Source organism: Petromyzon marinus, chromosome 28, assembly GCF_048934315.1.
Source record: "Petromyzon marinus isolate PM22_M1 ecotype Great Lakes invasive population chromosome 28, UKy_Petmar_22M1.pri1.0, whole genome shotgun sequence".
Taxonomy (NCBI): Eukaryota; Metazoa; Chordata; class Hyperoartia; order Petromyzontiformes; family Petromyzontidae; genus Petromyzon; species Petromyzon marinus.
In genome coordinates, this window is record NC_133694.1 from 4164876 (window position 1) to 4180816 (window position 15941).

General features: G+C 45.2%; 1 protein-coding gene across 1 annotated transcript in view; it reads right to left on the minus strand.

The window, feature by feature from the left end:
- Nucleotides 1-15941, minus strand: part of LOC116946924 (complement factor B-like) — a 29050-nt gene that overhangs the window by 7991 nt on the left and 5118 nt on the right. Inside the window, exons 4-11 of the mRNA XM_032962204.2 lie at nucleotides 14506-14679; nucleotides 11385-11465; nucleotides 10583-10716; nucleotides 8690-8828; nucleotides 5536-5667; nucleotides 4489-4566; nucleotides 3708-3848; nucleotides 1143-1264 (exon numbers count right to left, since the gene is read on the minus strand). Of these exons, the coding sequence (XP_032818095.1) occupies nucleotides 1143-1264; nucleotides 3708-3848; nucleotides 4489-4566; nucleotides 5536-5667; nucleotides 8690-8828; nucleotides 10583-10716; nucleotides 11385-11465; nucleotides 14506-14679 (1001 nt within the window). The remainder of the gene's footprint in view (nucleotides 1-1142; nucleotides 1265-3707; nucleotides 3849-4488; nucleotides 4567-5535; nucleotides 5668-8689; nucleotides 8829-10582; nucleotides 10717-11384; nucleotides 11466-14505; nucleotides 14680-15941) is intronic.

The following is a 15941-nucleotide window of genomic DNA, read 5'->3' on the forward strand; positions in this document are numbered from 1 at the left end:
AGTGATATGTGAACGAGTCCAACACCTGCCCCATCACTGTGCTGTAGTTACGTCTGTAGCACAGTGGTGTCTGGGGGTGATAGGGCTTTTGTCAGTGCAGCTTCAAGACTATGGAACACGCTGCCTCTGATAATAAGACAATCGGTATCTTTAATTGTTTTATATTTTTATTATTTTATTATCAGTTCCCTTCTACGTGACTTTACCGAAAGAAACAAGAATATGAATACCTGCAGTCGCGCAAGCTTTAAAACGAAATATTTAGGGCTATTTAAATCTGCCCTGAAAACTCACCTCTTCAAAATAGCCTTTCCCCCCCCATAGTTTTGGTAATTTATGCTGCTGGCACTGTCTTATTTCATTGCTCTCCGTACACGGTGACGCATTGGGATCCTTGAATGAAATGCACCTTACGAATGTCAATTGTCGTCGGTCGTTTTGATGATTGCTCTGAAGGTATGACATTTCCCACCCCACCCCATCTCCCACGAGCCATTCAGTCATTCCGTCGATCCCTTCCCACCACCTCCCACCACATCACCCCTCGATTCTTCATTGCCATCCCTTCCGTCACTTGTCCCCCCCTCCCCCCCTATTCCCCACCACGAAAGTATTTAATGCATTAAACTTGATTTGAAGCTTTCGTGACTTGCAAGAATTACTCTTTGGTTCTTTCGGTAAAGTCAGGTAGAAATGAAATAAATAAATTAATTTTCTTTCTCCGTGACTTTAAAATAAATACATTTATTTTCTTTCTACGTGACTTTACCGAAAAAAAACCCCCAAAGAGTATTTAATGCATTCAATACACTTTATACACCACCTACGTTCACCATAATTTTCACTCGTAAGGTGCCTTTCAGGATGCCTGAAGGTGCCGTGGACGAAAGGAGAAAGGTAAGAAAAGAAATAACGGGGTTACAAAACACGAACCAGAGCAGGAATGAAACTAATTTGGAGAAAAAGGTTTTGAGAAAAAAAAAGTACTTAAAAAAAAGAAGTAGCTTTTCAGTCGGGACTTTAAAAAAATGTACAACACCGACAGCCGCGTACCTCCACAGAGAGGCGTGTACCTCCACAGAGAGGTACACGCCTGTGGGGTACACGCCTCCACGAACGCGTTTGGAAAGGTGCACACGTACCCTCATACTAATCTGCGCTTGCCATGGCCATAGCTCAATTTTAGTGGGGTCGCCTCCTGCGATCCGAGCACGCGGTACCCTGAAGGTGCCTGATGTACCGCACTGCGAAAACAGCTTCTCATCTGCAGCGCAGGCAATAAGGAACGACACACGACACACCGTCAGCGAGTCCAACCTGTCTTTTACACGCCTTCATTTAACTCACTCTGTCAGTTGTTGTATCCTCAAATCTTGTAACTCAATTTTTACCCACTTCCCAATGTGGTATCGACTGCAAACTTAGTATACTTATGTCATACTGATGACAATACTATATTCTATTATAAAAAATATATTTTTATATTCTTTTTTATATGTTATGTTTCGGCTTGGGTATAACTGACGTTGGCTGTAATTGGCCACGGCCCCTTACGTTGTGGCAAGCTTCTGGGCCACTTCCTGGAGTCGTGGAGTTCTGCCATTACTAGTACATGTCATAAAAGCGTGTTTAAAAACAAGTTTAAAAAAAAGATTACTTATTTTACAATCAAATAGCCAGAGATGCCACACACATCGCAAATAGGCTGCAGGTGTTCGACATGCACAGGCTGCTTTGGCAGCGCCTCCCCAGAACCTGCAAACCTCCACCACAGAAAACAACGAAGGCAGCAGTAGCCTGTCGTGGTGGGAATGAGGTCCGTCACCTCCTCATTATACTGCCATGCCATGCACGATTTGGACTTTGGGATAGTCATCATGGCTCATTCGCCGGGTCAGAATCCGGGAACTCCCGAGCGAACCTTCCCCAATCACCCCCTCACAGCTGATTCCCTCTCACCACCACCACCTGCCCAATCACCTCCTCACAGCTGATTCCCTCTCACCACCACCACCTTCCCCAATCACCTCCTCACTGCTGGTTCCCTCTCATCACCACCACCTGCCCAATCACCTCCTCACTGCTGATTCCCTCTCACCACCACCTGCCCAATCACCTCCTCACAGCTGATTCCCTCTCACCACCACCTGCCCAATCACCTCCTCACAGCTGATTCCCTCTCACCACCACCTGCCCAATCACCTCCTCACAGCTGATTCCCTCTCACCACCACCTGCCCAATCACCTCCTCACAGCTGATTCCCTCTCACCACCACCTGCCCAATCACCTCCTCACTGCTGATTCCCTCTCACCACCACCTCCCCAATTACCTCCTCACAGCTGATTCCCTCTCACCACCACTTCCCCAATCACCTCCTCACAGCTGATTCCCTCTCACCACCACCTCCCCAATCACCTCCTCCAGCCCATTCCCTCTCACCACCACCACCACCTCCCCAATCACATCCTTTCAGCTCATTCCTTTCACCACCACATGCCCAATGCAGATGTTCTTCCTCTTCCTGACAGCGAATGAGTCCACGCTCTTCTCCCACCTAACGCACCTCTTTGGTTTTTTTTAATCGATCGGCATATTTTCATGAATCTTCACTAAATGCATAATTTGAAATCTTTCCCAATGTCGTATTTCTTTCATATTATTCACGTCTCGCAGGCACACGCCATCACTTGTTTCTCTCCAATAAAGGGATTTGTGGTGGTGTCACGGCACACCGATTTGCCCACCGCGTCGACGATAGTTGGGTGAGATGTCACGTGGTTTCGGGTAAAGTAGCACGAACAGTCTCACGATTCCCGATGCAAAAGTCTCTCATTCAGTAACTTTCCGTTACAGTGGCTGACAAACCCTTGCGAGGCAGGAGAGGCCACTGCCAAGCTTAAGCAGGGGCCGAGGTCTGCCATCGGTGTGAACGCACGACCACGCAAACTCCAAATGTACGAGCGTCAGGATCGGGATCGAACCCGCGACCTCCTGTATACCAGGCGAGGTAGTTAACATCTCGCCAACGCGGGACCCCATGCCTCCATTGCCACCCGACTGGCTCGTGCCTGATAGCCTCACCCCTGTCGGAGTTGTCAGGAGCCACCTGCAGCAAAGGCTCATCCCCGATTGGCCAAATCTTTGGAAGAATTCCATAACACTTATCCCCCTCCCCCGCCGCCCCCCTTCTTGAATGAAAGACTCCAAGCCCAAGCTGATCCCTCACCCAGTTACCAAACTCAACACGGATTCCTCTCCCGTGCCGATTTCTCTCTCTTTCCACATGGAGAAACATTTCAAGAAACGCAAGGGGTGCTTCAGAGACGTTGCAACGACACCGCAGGAAGTGCGCTTCCGGGCGCTGGAGACCACCTCCACGCTGGAGACCACCTCCACGTGGCCTGGAGAAGACTCCAGGCCACGTGCGTTGACAATGACGGCGAACACGTGGGAGACTCTTCGAGGTTATTAACGTCACATTTGTTACCATGTTACAGTGTATTGTCAATTCTATTTCCATTAAAACGATAGTCCCCTGTATGTGTTCACATTTTTTTGAAGCAGCCTGCATTTCAATGTTTCTCACAGCCCACCACGCACGTTGATATCCCTGTTCCAATGAAACTCGCCCGATTGCAACAATTTAAGAAGTATTAACCCGTGCGTCGATTAGACTGCGCAATGCTGGAACAAGGTAAACATCACCTGCTTGCAGCATTTTTTCAAAGACATCGTTTAGATCATCGTAATCCCTGAGAACGAAGGAATGTTGCTCGTTGGGTTTCTGCGACGCAATAGTTTCGATCTCGTCCTTGTAGACGTCTCCCATGCCAAAGACATAAACGTCTGGACAAACGCAAAAAAATACACATACAGACGAGTCACTCGAGAAAGGCGACCTGCTCGAATGAATATAATGGGCTGGTTGATGTTTTGCAAGATAACGGTATGCGGTTGTTTCTCCCGAGGTGATGGGGGTGGGTTTTTTTTTGCGTGTGTTTTGGGGGGTAGGTATTTGTCTACGTTTGGGCCCTGTACTGTGTTCCAGTACCACCAAATTGTTCGCTTTGAGGTATGCATCCACATTTTGTTTAGCATCGTAGGATTGGTTGGTATTGAGTCTTGTTGGATTAATTTGATCGGTATTAATTTGAAATGGCCAAAGGAAATGCAAGGTTTAAATAAGCAATTTAGCCTTTTTTTTCTACTTAGCTATGATTTGTACTAAATATTACTCTGACAAGATCAGCCTTACATTCGAGTACCAGGGCCACACCATAATGGGTGTGTAACTCTTACTGAAATCGAAATTGACAATAGGTTACATAATTATTAAACGTCTCTTTAATGACGGAAATTCCATCCTATGTTGTTCAGTAATAATAATGAAAACCCAGGAGTATTATAATTGTGCTGCTTTTGGCAGGCTGTGCTCCAACTACCCCTTCAACGTGACTTTACCGAAAGAGCTAAGAATATGAAATACCCAGGTGCTCTCTAGGGATGTCCAGGTCAATGTTGTTCATCAAGAATTTTCCCGGTGGAGGTCCAACATTTGATCTTCCTTCAAACACGAAATAAATGAGAAGGGGAGGGGAAATGTGGGGGGGGGGGGGGGGGAAGACGCAATCAGAAACCACTTATTTCATGTTTAGCATTATTGTACTTATACACCCAGCAGGGCCTTGCTGAATCTCAAGACTCTTTCTTCAGGAGGATCCTGAACACGTTTTTACATTGGGGGGGGGGGGGGGGGTGGTGCAAGTTAGTTTTCAACATTGGGATGTCCAGTACCAGTTACGTATGGGAGAAAACCAGAGAACCTGGAGGGAATCAATGCAGAACAGGGGAAGAACAATGGAAATCTCTGATAAGAGCACAGACAAAAACAAACAGACCGTGAGTGTTACCACTGTGCCACTCGCCACCCACCCCATAATGACTCTGTGTGTTCACAATAGTTTAAAACTACAAACACGAAACGGATGCGGAGTAAACCGCACGCCACGGGGCAGTTTAAAAGTGTAGAGAGTTCATCGTCTTCAGTTCAGTCATCATTACACGCACGTTAAATTTAGTTTTGCACTTAATTTCCTAAATGGCAGTTCTGAGAATGAAAATTTCAGTTTGACTGTCATGCAACGAACAGTATTCTCATCGCATGCAGAGGCGAGTGGAAAAGTGCTGTCTCCTGTTATGTTGAAGACATCTCAAGAGATGCAAGTGCAGCTCTATGTTATCCGCTTTGGTGGGCTGGTTTAGAACACAACGGGCTACACTTGCTCTTCAGAGATCTGATTGGATTCTATGTCCCATGATGACATAATGCCAAAAGAGCACAGTCAGGATAACATTGGGACGGACAACAATTACACATAACGCGGACAAAAAAAAAGTTTGAACTTCTGCATCGGGAGAATTGCAACGTGGGCACGACTCTGTGCTGCGAGATGTTTGGTGATTTGGCGCCTTGCACATGGAAAGTTGCTGTTGCTTCTGAGCCAAAAATGTGCACGTGTGAACGGCGGCTCACCATCTGTGAGAAGTATAATGGCTTGTCTGATATCCTTAAACGTCTCCTGATTAGCCACTTTATATAAAGCCATTGTATCCAGCACCATCTTCAAAGCCATGGCTGTATTTGTACCCGGAGTATCGTCGAATTCTGTATCATTGTACACCGGAGATAAAAAAAAAAACAACAAAGGAAAACATTTTAAGAAATCTGTTTTTTTTTCTCTCTCAAAATGTTCGTTCGTTTCTCAGTCCGCTTGTCCTGTTGAGGGTCGAGGGGGCAGCGTGTTAACTCCAGCACAACATTACTACACTATAAGACAAAGATCCCCCGTATAGCTTTAACAGACTATCTGGTTCTTTCGGTAAAGTCAGTTTGGTATAAAATAAAATAAAAATAAATCACGACGTTTCGATTGCAACACAAGCAATCATCATCAGGTGGGAAAACCACATCAAGAATTTTTTTTGCTCTTGTAATCGAAACGTCGTGATTTATTTTAATTTTATTTTATATCTACGTGACTTTACCGAAAGAACCAGAGAGTATGGATTCCTGCAGTCACGAAAGCTTCAAATCCAGATTAGATCCTAAACAGACTGTTAACACTATACACTACCATACACAACAGTATACACTACACTACTATACACAACACTATACACCACACTACTATACACAATATACGACTTTCCACTATACACTACACTAGTCTCCACTATACACGACTATACACAGACTCTAGTTCTTCCTGGACTAGTGCCCAGGTTTCATTAAAGTTACACAGATCGTATTATACACACACACACCGAAGGATTGTAAGACGCACCCCCAACACCCAGGTTTTGCTTTAAAACACAGAGGAAAGAGTACGTCTTATAATCCAGAAAATACAGGGGAAAAAACCCTGACTTAAACCACCAGTATTTGTTTACAAAGCGGGACTATCGTGATTAGAAGCAGGAGGTTACATTTGGTTGAGAGAGCCAGAAAGTGCTGGCTTCAGCCTTTGCTGGTCCTCAATAGTTTTTGGCAGTGGAGCTGTAACACTTCGCGACTCTCCTCAAGTTGAGACAACACCACTCTTAGTCCCAGCAGCCTCTTCCTCTTCTTCTTCATTATAAATGAAGTATTGCAACACCCCGATTTACATCCGCTCGCTTTACGCACTTTCGCAATAATTGTACTCAACGCATTGATACCCAATCCCATTTCTACGCACCGTGCACCTCGCCGCGGCGTACTGGAGATTTACGAACTGAAACATCAATCCCCCAAAAAATATTACGTGCCGCGGCAAACATTAAAAGGCGCCAGATGTCCCGAGGCGCCCACGAGTTAGCGTCACCGACTGGCTAGAGCTTCTTTCACCCCCGACCATTCCAAATTTTACAATTTCTTGCGTGGGGGAAAAAAATGCTTCGATTTGCGGTACTTTCCATTTACGTTTTCAGGAACGCCGTCCTGGGCGTGAAGCCGGTGCGGGACGTGATGGCAGTGGTACGCGAGCACAAACATCTCAACGCTCGAGTTGGTTAACAACACCGTGTCCTTCAAAGGAACTGTGTATGATGAGCGACATCTTGGGAAATGGTCCTTCTTCAAAGCTCATCAGATAGAGAGAGGCCGGAGAGCTATGGTGGACAAGAGTTGGGCACTGCACTTTTTAATACCTTTGGCGCCTGATAAGAATACTATTACTGGTAGGAACGAAGTTGTAAACTGAGTGTACCAGCCTGCAATAGATTAATGTGTCCGTCCGTCCGTCCCCTTTCAATACTTTAACGAAGTGAAATCTCGTGCTGTTGGGTGTAAAATCAGCAATAGACAGCGCAGAGACTTGTCCTACCAGCCCACCCTGCAGGGACCTGTTTCAAAAATATTTTTTTAATTACATAATCAACCCATTTACGCATTCCTGGGCGCGATTCTCACGTCAGTACGATCAGAAGTAGCATAATCACAATGCACTTGGTGATGATTACCTCAGCTATATTCTCATTTCAATAGGATTCAAATTCTAGGCTTCTTGGCAAATCACGATGACATACGGGGGTAATGCGTGAAGGCGTTAAACCATGAATGTTGAACTAAGAGCATCACATTATGAGTTCAAGGTTTGCCATTAAAAAGTTTTACTTACATTTTTAAATACTTTGAATGTATGCAGTGTTACATCATTGGTGGAGGCTGGTGAATGAGGCAAGGGTAATGGGGAATTGCCACATATTGTCTGACTAGATTTATAACATATTCTTGGTTCTTTTGGTAAAGTCACGTAGAAGGAAAACAATAAAATAATAAAAATATAAAACAATAAAATTCTCACGACGTTTCGACTGCAACACAAGCAATCATCAGGTGTGAAAACCACAGCAAGACATTTAAAATAAATAAATAAATCCCTTGCTGTGGTTTTCACACCTGATTATGATTGCTTGTGTTGCAGTCGAAACGTCGTGAGAATTTTATTGTTTTATATTTTATTATTTCCCTTCTACGTGACTTTACCGAAAGAACCAAGAATATGAATCCCTGCAGTCACGAAAGCTTTAAATCAAAATAAAAACTTATAACGCTGAGTAAATGAACACACTGGATGCGTTTGATGGAAATGTTAATTTTAACAGACATCATGTGAACTGTAAATAGGAATGTCAAGGTTACAGCCCCGCAATGCCTTGCTCATGCCACTGTTGGCGGACGGAGCATCCAATAGAGTGGAAGCTCGAGAGATTCCCCTCTAGAGGCTATTTTGCCAATTCTTTCACACTGGCCAGATGGCTCTGAAGGGGTGAGAGTACCCACACTTTACACACAAACCATACGTGACCTGCCAACCGGCTGCGGTGTACCCCATTCATGTATGCTGCTGGGTGGACAGAGGCCGGATGGACAAACATCAAGAACACCACTGGGCCTTACACTAACCCAGCTATGAGAGGCAGCGTGAGACAGGCGCCGATGGTAGAGTCTTGCTCGTGGATTTTACCCGAGGTCGCACCCGACCTCACGGCACAAGGTGACGAGGTGGACAGAGGCAGAGGAGATTCAGGAAACGCGTCCCGTTCTTTTAACTGCCTCACCGGCCGATTGAACGGGCGACCGATCTCTGTATGTTCCGAGCACAATCATGAATTTGACGCAGTGCTTGCCACAAATGTACACTTACCGTAATAATCCAGTTCATCCAAAATCTTGATCACAGCGTTAGGGTCATTGGACCAACTGTCACGCACCGAAAGCTTCAAGGATGGATTCGTGGCATACATCACGATGCCGTACCTTATATTCCTGACGTACATTCCAATCTAAGGGATTTTAACGAAGACATTCACGAGTCAGGATTAAAGAGTTCGCCACCAACGAAACCCGCGCCACGCACGCACGCACGGCGTGAAGACTCATCTCTTCTAGGCCTTGCGGTGATCAATTGGTTAAAATCGATTCTTACACTCGTGACAGACGCTTCAAATCTGTGTGCGCGGGGAATCGGCGATGTCAAAGAACGCGTGTGTGAAATGAGAAGCAAGTCTGAAAAGTGTGCAACGAGCCTTGGCTGGTTGTGCAACTCTCCAAAATACACCCTCAATCAAAACATATCTTCTGCAGGGATGCAAAAATGCAGAAAGATGTTCCTCGCTGAGGAAGATAAAGCAGAGCTATAGAGGAAGGAGGCGAAGGAGGGAGATAGGAAGAGGTGGAGAGCGGAGGGGGGGTGAGTGAAAGGGCATGGAATGAAGAGGTAAGAGATAGAGCAGAATGGAAAGAGGAGAGTGAGGGAATACAACAAGCAGTGGTTGAGAGTATTAGGGAAATCGAGATGAGAAAGGGAGAGCTGGGGAGAAAAGAGTGAGGGTGAGAGGTGAGAGAGAGAGAAACAGAGAGAGAGATGGGGGGGGGGGGGTGCGATACAGTGGAGGGGGGAGTGGGATAGAGAGGGAGGCAGAGGGAGAAGATGGGATAGAGGAATAGAGAAACAGATAGAAACAAAGACAAAGTGAGGAATTGAGATGAATTAGGATACTCGGTACAGAGAAGGCAAGAGAAAGGTGGAGAGAGATAGGGCTCTGTATAAGATTCATTGTTTTACTGGTTGGCTGGCTGGCTGGGAGAGACCGAAGGATTTCAAGGGATTTCATATCCAAAGGACGTGTGGGTTGCTAGCTATTGAAACATTTAAAATAAATGAAGTTCAAATGATTGTTTTACTGATTGAACTTTATGGTTAAAAATGAATTTGGATTGAATAATTTAAATGCACAATTACATTTAGTGCAATACACAATGAATGCTGTTTCAATGTAACACATTTAAATATGAAAATATAATAAATACAGCACTAAATTGGCCCTAGAAATCCAAAAGTCTGGCATCCTAAGAAATGAAAACCGCAACTCATCCTTAAAGTATACACAAGGTGAAGGTGCCGACCTGCAACTGCTGGCCCATGTCACCGCCGTCAAAAAGGCCTCCACTCGAGTTAGTAGTTGGTCTACTCTTCCACACTGACCAGATGCGTTGGCAGCGATGGGCATAACCACACTTTACCCATGCCGATTGACGAACACGTGACCTGCCGATCAATTAACTGTGGTGTACCCATGTATACTGCTGGGTGGACAGAGGCAGGGGAATTTAAGAAACTTAGTCATTATTGTTTGAACAGCCGTCCGTGGCGATCGCATTGAACTGGCATCGCCTCTGTCGTGCAAATCCGGGGTGTTGACCGCGAGAACACTGTGGAGGCTCCTCTAATATAAATGTTGCGCGTAAATGGTTCATGGGAGCCCTAATGCAACTTGCGAATCTACACGCGTCACGCCGGCAAGCAAGGAATGTTGGGCCGACGCTGGTTCCAACGGTTCCAAACCACATGCCAACGTTGGCCTTTCGTTGCACGCTTACCGGGACCAGTGTAAAACAATAATGAATGTACTGCATTGAATCACGACCCGTAATCGTGACAAATAATATAATGAAATCGCTGGGGTGCGAATCAAAATATGCAGACCCATTGTCTCCATGCACCGTGATTGGGGGTGAGGTGTGTGCGGTGCGTTACCCTGTTGATGAGATCTTTGACAAAATTCAAACCCGTGTCAAAGTCTTCCTTGCCAACGCTGTAGGAGGCATCAATGACCAGGTAGATGTGCGTGTCGTACAAGCTCGTCAAATTGATGGATCGTGCCATTGATTCTTAAACACACACACGTACAAATACCAACATATTAAACGGCACAATTTGTCAATTTAAATGCAGGATATGTAATATTAAAGGGGGACAATTAGGCTCCGTATTGCTAAACTCAGGGTTTAATTTGTATTATTCCCCCTCTCTTGGGGACGCCCAGGACCAGTTCAGATATTCGCCACTGATGTTGGTGGCCATGAGCGGGAATCGAACTCAGGTCGTCGTGACCGACTTCATTGCACCTGTGCTTGACACCTGGACTACCACTCCCCACACTGCAAGACAAAGACAACCCTGATAGTCTTCACATACTTTTGGGGACAAGGGCTGTTAGTGAGGACTTATGAAGGCTGGCACGGTACACGAGGGGGTGGGTGGCCCAGCACCACGCCCGACCGCCTTTGTCTCCCGAGTGGCGATGTTTACGCACCACAGGCACTCATTGGAGGCCGAGTCGACTAAAAAGAGGCCCAGAACCGGTTAATATAATCGTCACTGATGTTGGCCGTGAGTGGGAATCGAAGTCGGGTCACCGGGTTCGTAGTGCAGCGTGCTAACCACTGCACCACCGTTTCCCACGCTGTTAGACAAAACACGCACGCACAAATCTATAAATGTACATTTAAAACACAAAGTAAGAGTAATATTTCGCGTGTCGCTTGCAACACAGTACCTGATTGCTCAACACCCATTGACAAAGTGACTTTGCTGAGTGCAAACGACACATCTTCTGGATTGTCATAGCTGTAAATATCTGTGAGGATACAAAGATCATATAATAATAATTAGTGGCGTAAGATATAATCATAATAATAATGCAATGTGTAACGTGCGCAACATTTGACAAACACGAATGACCATGGTCATGAGGCATGGATGCTCATTGTCATGCCGGGCGCGAGAGGTGGGGCCTTTAAGTGTTTCCTGAAAGGTGTAGACTGAATATTTGGAATGTCCAGTGGTATTCCAGACGGCCGGGCATGCTGCGGAGAATCAACGCCCAGCAGTGACGGTCTTAGTCCTTCGTGTCAGTTGTGCTGTATGATACTGCGATCATAAAAGCATAGGAGACATGCATAAGATACTCCCTCATTATTCGCAAGGGATACATATCGGATATGCTCATGAATAGCAAATTTCGCAGATTTATGATATTGGCCTATGATTTACCTCAAATAAATATGTAAATAAGCTATTAAACACGTGAACATGATCATTATAATATAATCACTTTCTCGAATCACCTTCTCTCTCTCTCTCTCTCGAAGCAGTCGTGTAGAGTTCCAGATGCTATTCGCAGAGAGCCAAAATCGCGAATAACGAGGGGATATTGCATAGGCTTTCCTTGCTTTACGCAGTAGATGTGCAAGGGAAATTAAACGGCCACACAAAGCGAAACCGCACAATACAGCTGCTTGCCGAGTATGAAAAAATTAAGAATAGGTTGTTACCCTTTCTGGCAATAAAAAAAGATGTTAAAATGTTCATACACCAAATATAAATCTTTTGCAAGGAATCATGTCTGCATGAACCACACACGCTAATTGTGGTGAACATCCTCCGATAAGACAGCAAAACCTTGGATTGCGAGCATAATTCGTTCCGGAAACGTGTTTGTAATCCAAAGCACTCGTATATCAAAACACTCGTATATCAGTTGTGATCACGTGACGCTCGGCAGACAAAGCGTATACGTACTACTCGTATTGCAAGACCTCACTCGTTTATTAAATGAAAATTTATATATATTAAAAAAATATGCTCGTCTTGCAAAACACTCGCAGACCAAGTTACTCGCAATCCAAGGTTTTACTGTATATGCAGTCTTTGAAACTGATTGGCCTACACCAGAGACAGCCTTCTTTAGGGCCTAGTCTCACCAGTGATAGACCAGAGAACAACGCCAAGAGGCGAACAGTACATAGACAATGCACCATAAGGGCATTCATAGCTCTGGGTGAGCAGCTACAAAATGGGACCTTTTTTGCCAGTATCAAAGTATACAAAATTCAGAATAGGTTTGACCCTTAATGGCAATAAAACAGGTGTTAAGATTTTGATTTAAAGCTTTCGTGACTGCAGGGATTTATATTCTTGGTTCTTTCGGTAAAGTTACGTAGAAGGGAAACAATAAAATAATAAAAATATAAAACAATAAAATTCTCACGACGTTTCGACTGCAACACAAGCAATCATCATCAGGTGTGAAAACCACAGCAAGAAACATTTGAAAAACCGCCACTTTTTTTCAAATTTTTCTTGCTGTGGTTTTCACACCTGATGATGATTGCTTGTGTTGCAGTCGAAACGTCGTGATAATTGTTTTATATTTGTATTATTATTTTATTGTTTCCCTTCTACGTGACTTTACCGAAAGAACCAAGAATATAGGTGTTAAGATGTTCAAAAAACAACTAGAAAACCAAATAGAAAACATGAGAGCATGTTTCTGTTCGCATGTTCACCACGAGTACGTGTGGTTAGTGCAGACTTGATCCCTCGCAAAAGGTTCCTATTTGGCGTTTGAGCATCTTATTACTGGCAGAAAGAGTAAAATATATTATTTTTTCACGCCTGCCGAGTCTATTGCCGAGTAGCAAAGATAAAGATCCCCCGTGAATCCCGTAACAGACTGTTGGGACAAGTGCCGTGAGCGAGCAGCAAGTGCCGATGAAGGCCGGCACGGCAAACCAGGGGGGCGCGAGTGGCCAGCACCACGCGCGGCCACCTCTATCTCCCCAGTGGCGATGTTTACTACACACCGCACCAGGTACTCAATCGAGGCCGAGTTGACCTAGGGGAGGCCCATCCCATGACCGGTTCAGCTAATCATCACCGGTGCTGGCCCGGGAATCGAAATCGGGGTTTCGCAGCGCTAACCGGCCACGCCACCGCTGCCACATTTTGGCGAGTTATAAGCGCACGCGGTTTACAACACAAATGTTGTGTCCCACGTTGGACCGCATGGCCGCATTATGAGTGAATTCAAAGCCGCGAGGATGTAGCAATTTTTTAAAAAATGCGGACAGAACGGGGTTTGTTGTCCGCATTTACGCGAAAATCGCGCAAACTGAAACCCCGTGCTTGGAATTGCGCTGGCGAGACGGGCAGAGGGAACGCGTGGATTGGCTTCATTATTTCACGCTGATGGTCGTGATGTAGGCCCACATCGACTGCCTGTTTTCCTAGATTGTTTACCCAGGATTGACGCAGCATGCTCGGCCAACTTCAGTCTCCTGCCTCCCCAACTCCTAAATATAGATTTACGGTGAATAAATCCTCGATTATAGTGTCAAAGACTGTCGTTCGGTTTAGGTCTAACGTATGTTTAATCGGGTTTTCAGTACTCTGTATAGCATGACAACTCTAATTGCTAAGTACATGGAGCACACAAGGGAGCCACTGTGAATCTATAATCTAAAGTTTCAACAGTAACCGAGAGGAACCAGCCACGGAATAAAAAAAAACCCAGACTTCCAAAGAAGGTAAAAATGAGGTCGCAATCAAAGACAAATTCTGATTCGTAATCGAGTACTTGTGTAACACGGGAGACTCACAACGAAAATGAGGCCACACTCTACCAAAGACAAATTCTGATTCTAATTGAGTACTTGTGTAACACGGGGTGGACCCACAACACATTCTACCAAAGACTATGATTAATAATCGAGTACTGGTGCAACACGGGGGGGGGGACGCACAACAACAATGAGGTCACACTCTACCAAAGACAATTTCTGATTTGTAATTGAGTACTGGTGTAACACGGGGGGGGGGGGCCCACAACAACCGACCTTCACAATCCGATGCCTTCCCCGTCCATTCTCCGGTCGACAGGCAGATGCGCTTGGTGTCGCCGGACATCACCAGCCCCGGGCTGCAGGTGAAGGAGACGACTCCCTCAATGTCGAAGTCCACTCCCATCTTGCGGCCTCCGAACGGAACGCCGGGGTTTCGACAAAATGAACCTGTGTATGACCCCCCAAAAAATAAAAAAACCGAAAACATTGGATGGCTCAAAAAGGTCTGCACGCACCACCGATTAGCAACGGTTGGCCATGCGTGCGGTGCGAAAGAAGTTCAACGTACCGTGCGTATGCATACCTGTCAACCCATACTGTTTACCCGTATTGTACAGGGAAATTGAGTTTTCAAGTCCGTATGGCATACAGCCGTTTCAATACGGGCACAATTCAGTTTTGCCTTTGTGTTTCTCCCCTGTGATGGGACTTTGTAGGATGAACGTTGAGATGTATAAGGGGCACGGGGTGACCAATAAGATCTGAATTGGTCTGTAGTAAGGTAGACACTGATAAGGGGTTGACAGGTATGTGTACGCAACAGGTCAGAGAGCCGAGTTGGCATCACCCGAGACCCTGTGACCATGAGCTCAGGACTTAAGCAATGCTATACGTGGCCTAAGCCAAGACCTGTCTTACCTCCAATTCCATAAGGAAGTTAAGACTGTTAAGCATCGTAAAGTTAGTTGAAAACTTAGGTGTAGCGAGGAACACACTCATAAGTTTGTGATCAAAGTCAAATCAATCAACGAATAATTAATAGCATAATTATTCGTTGATTGATTATATGACGAGTTATATTAATGACAGCAATTACACTTTAATAATGGATATAATTATGAACAACAACATGAATAAACTTACCTCAGCCACAGACCAGCTTAAGTGCCACTGAGTCATGGCTTCATGGTGGCCACGTTGTACGGTGTTATTTTCCCAGCAGCTGATTGGCTGCTGTATTGGGAGTGATGACGCATTCCCTAGCAACTCCTGTCATGCCCACAGCATTGAAATCTCAATAAACAGCGAAAATGTTATTTTATTTTACCAGGTAAGGGCCCACTGACCTATATAGCTCTTTTTCAGAAGCGAACTGGCCATCACAAATGATAACTCAACGAATTGACTTATCATCATGTGGACATTTATAGCAGCCAAATGCTCTAAACGCGTGATGTTGATTCTGAATGTGGCGGGAAAAACCGGAGGATCCGGATAAAAATACATGCGACCACGGGTAGAGAGAGACATGCAAACTCCAAACATACAGGCCTCCTGTATGGCAGGCGAGGTAGTTAACATCTTGCCACATGTTCAATCTAACTAGGACTTGCATATACTGTCTATAATTTGATTTCATTTTATTTGGTTTTCTCTTAAGAAATGTCGGACATTACTAAAATCACAGCCTGCTGTATTTTGCTATTATT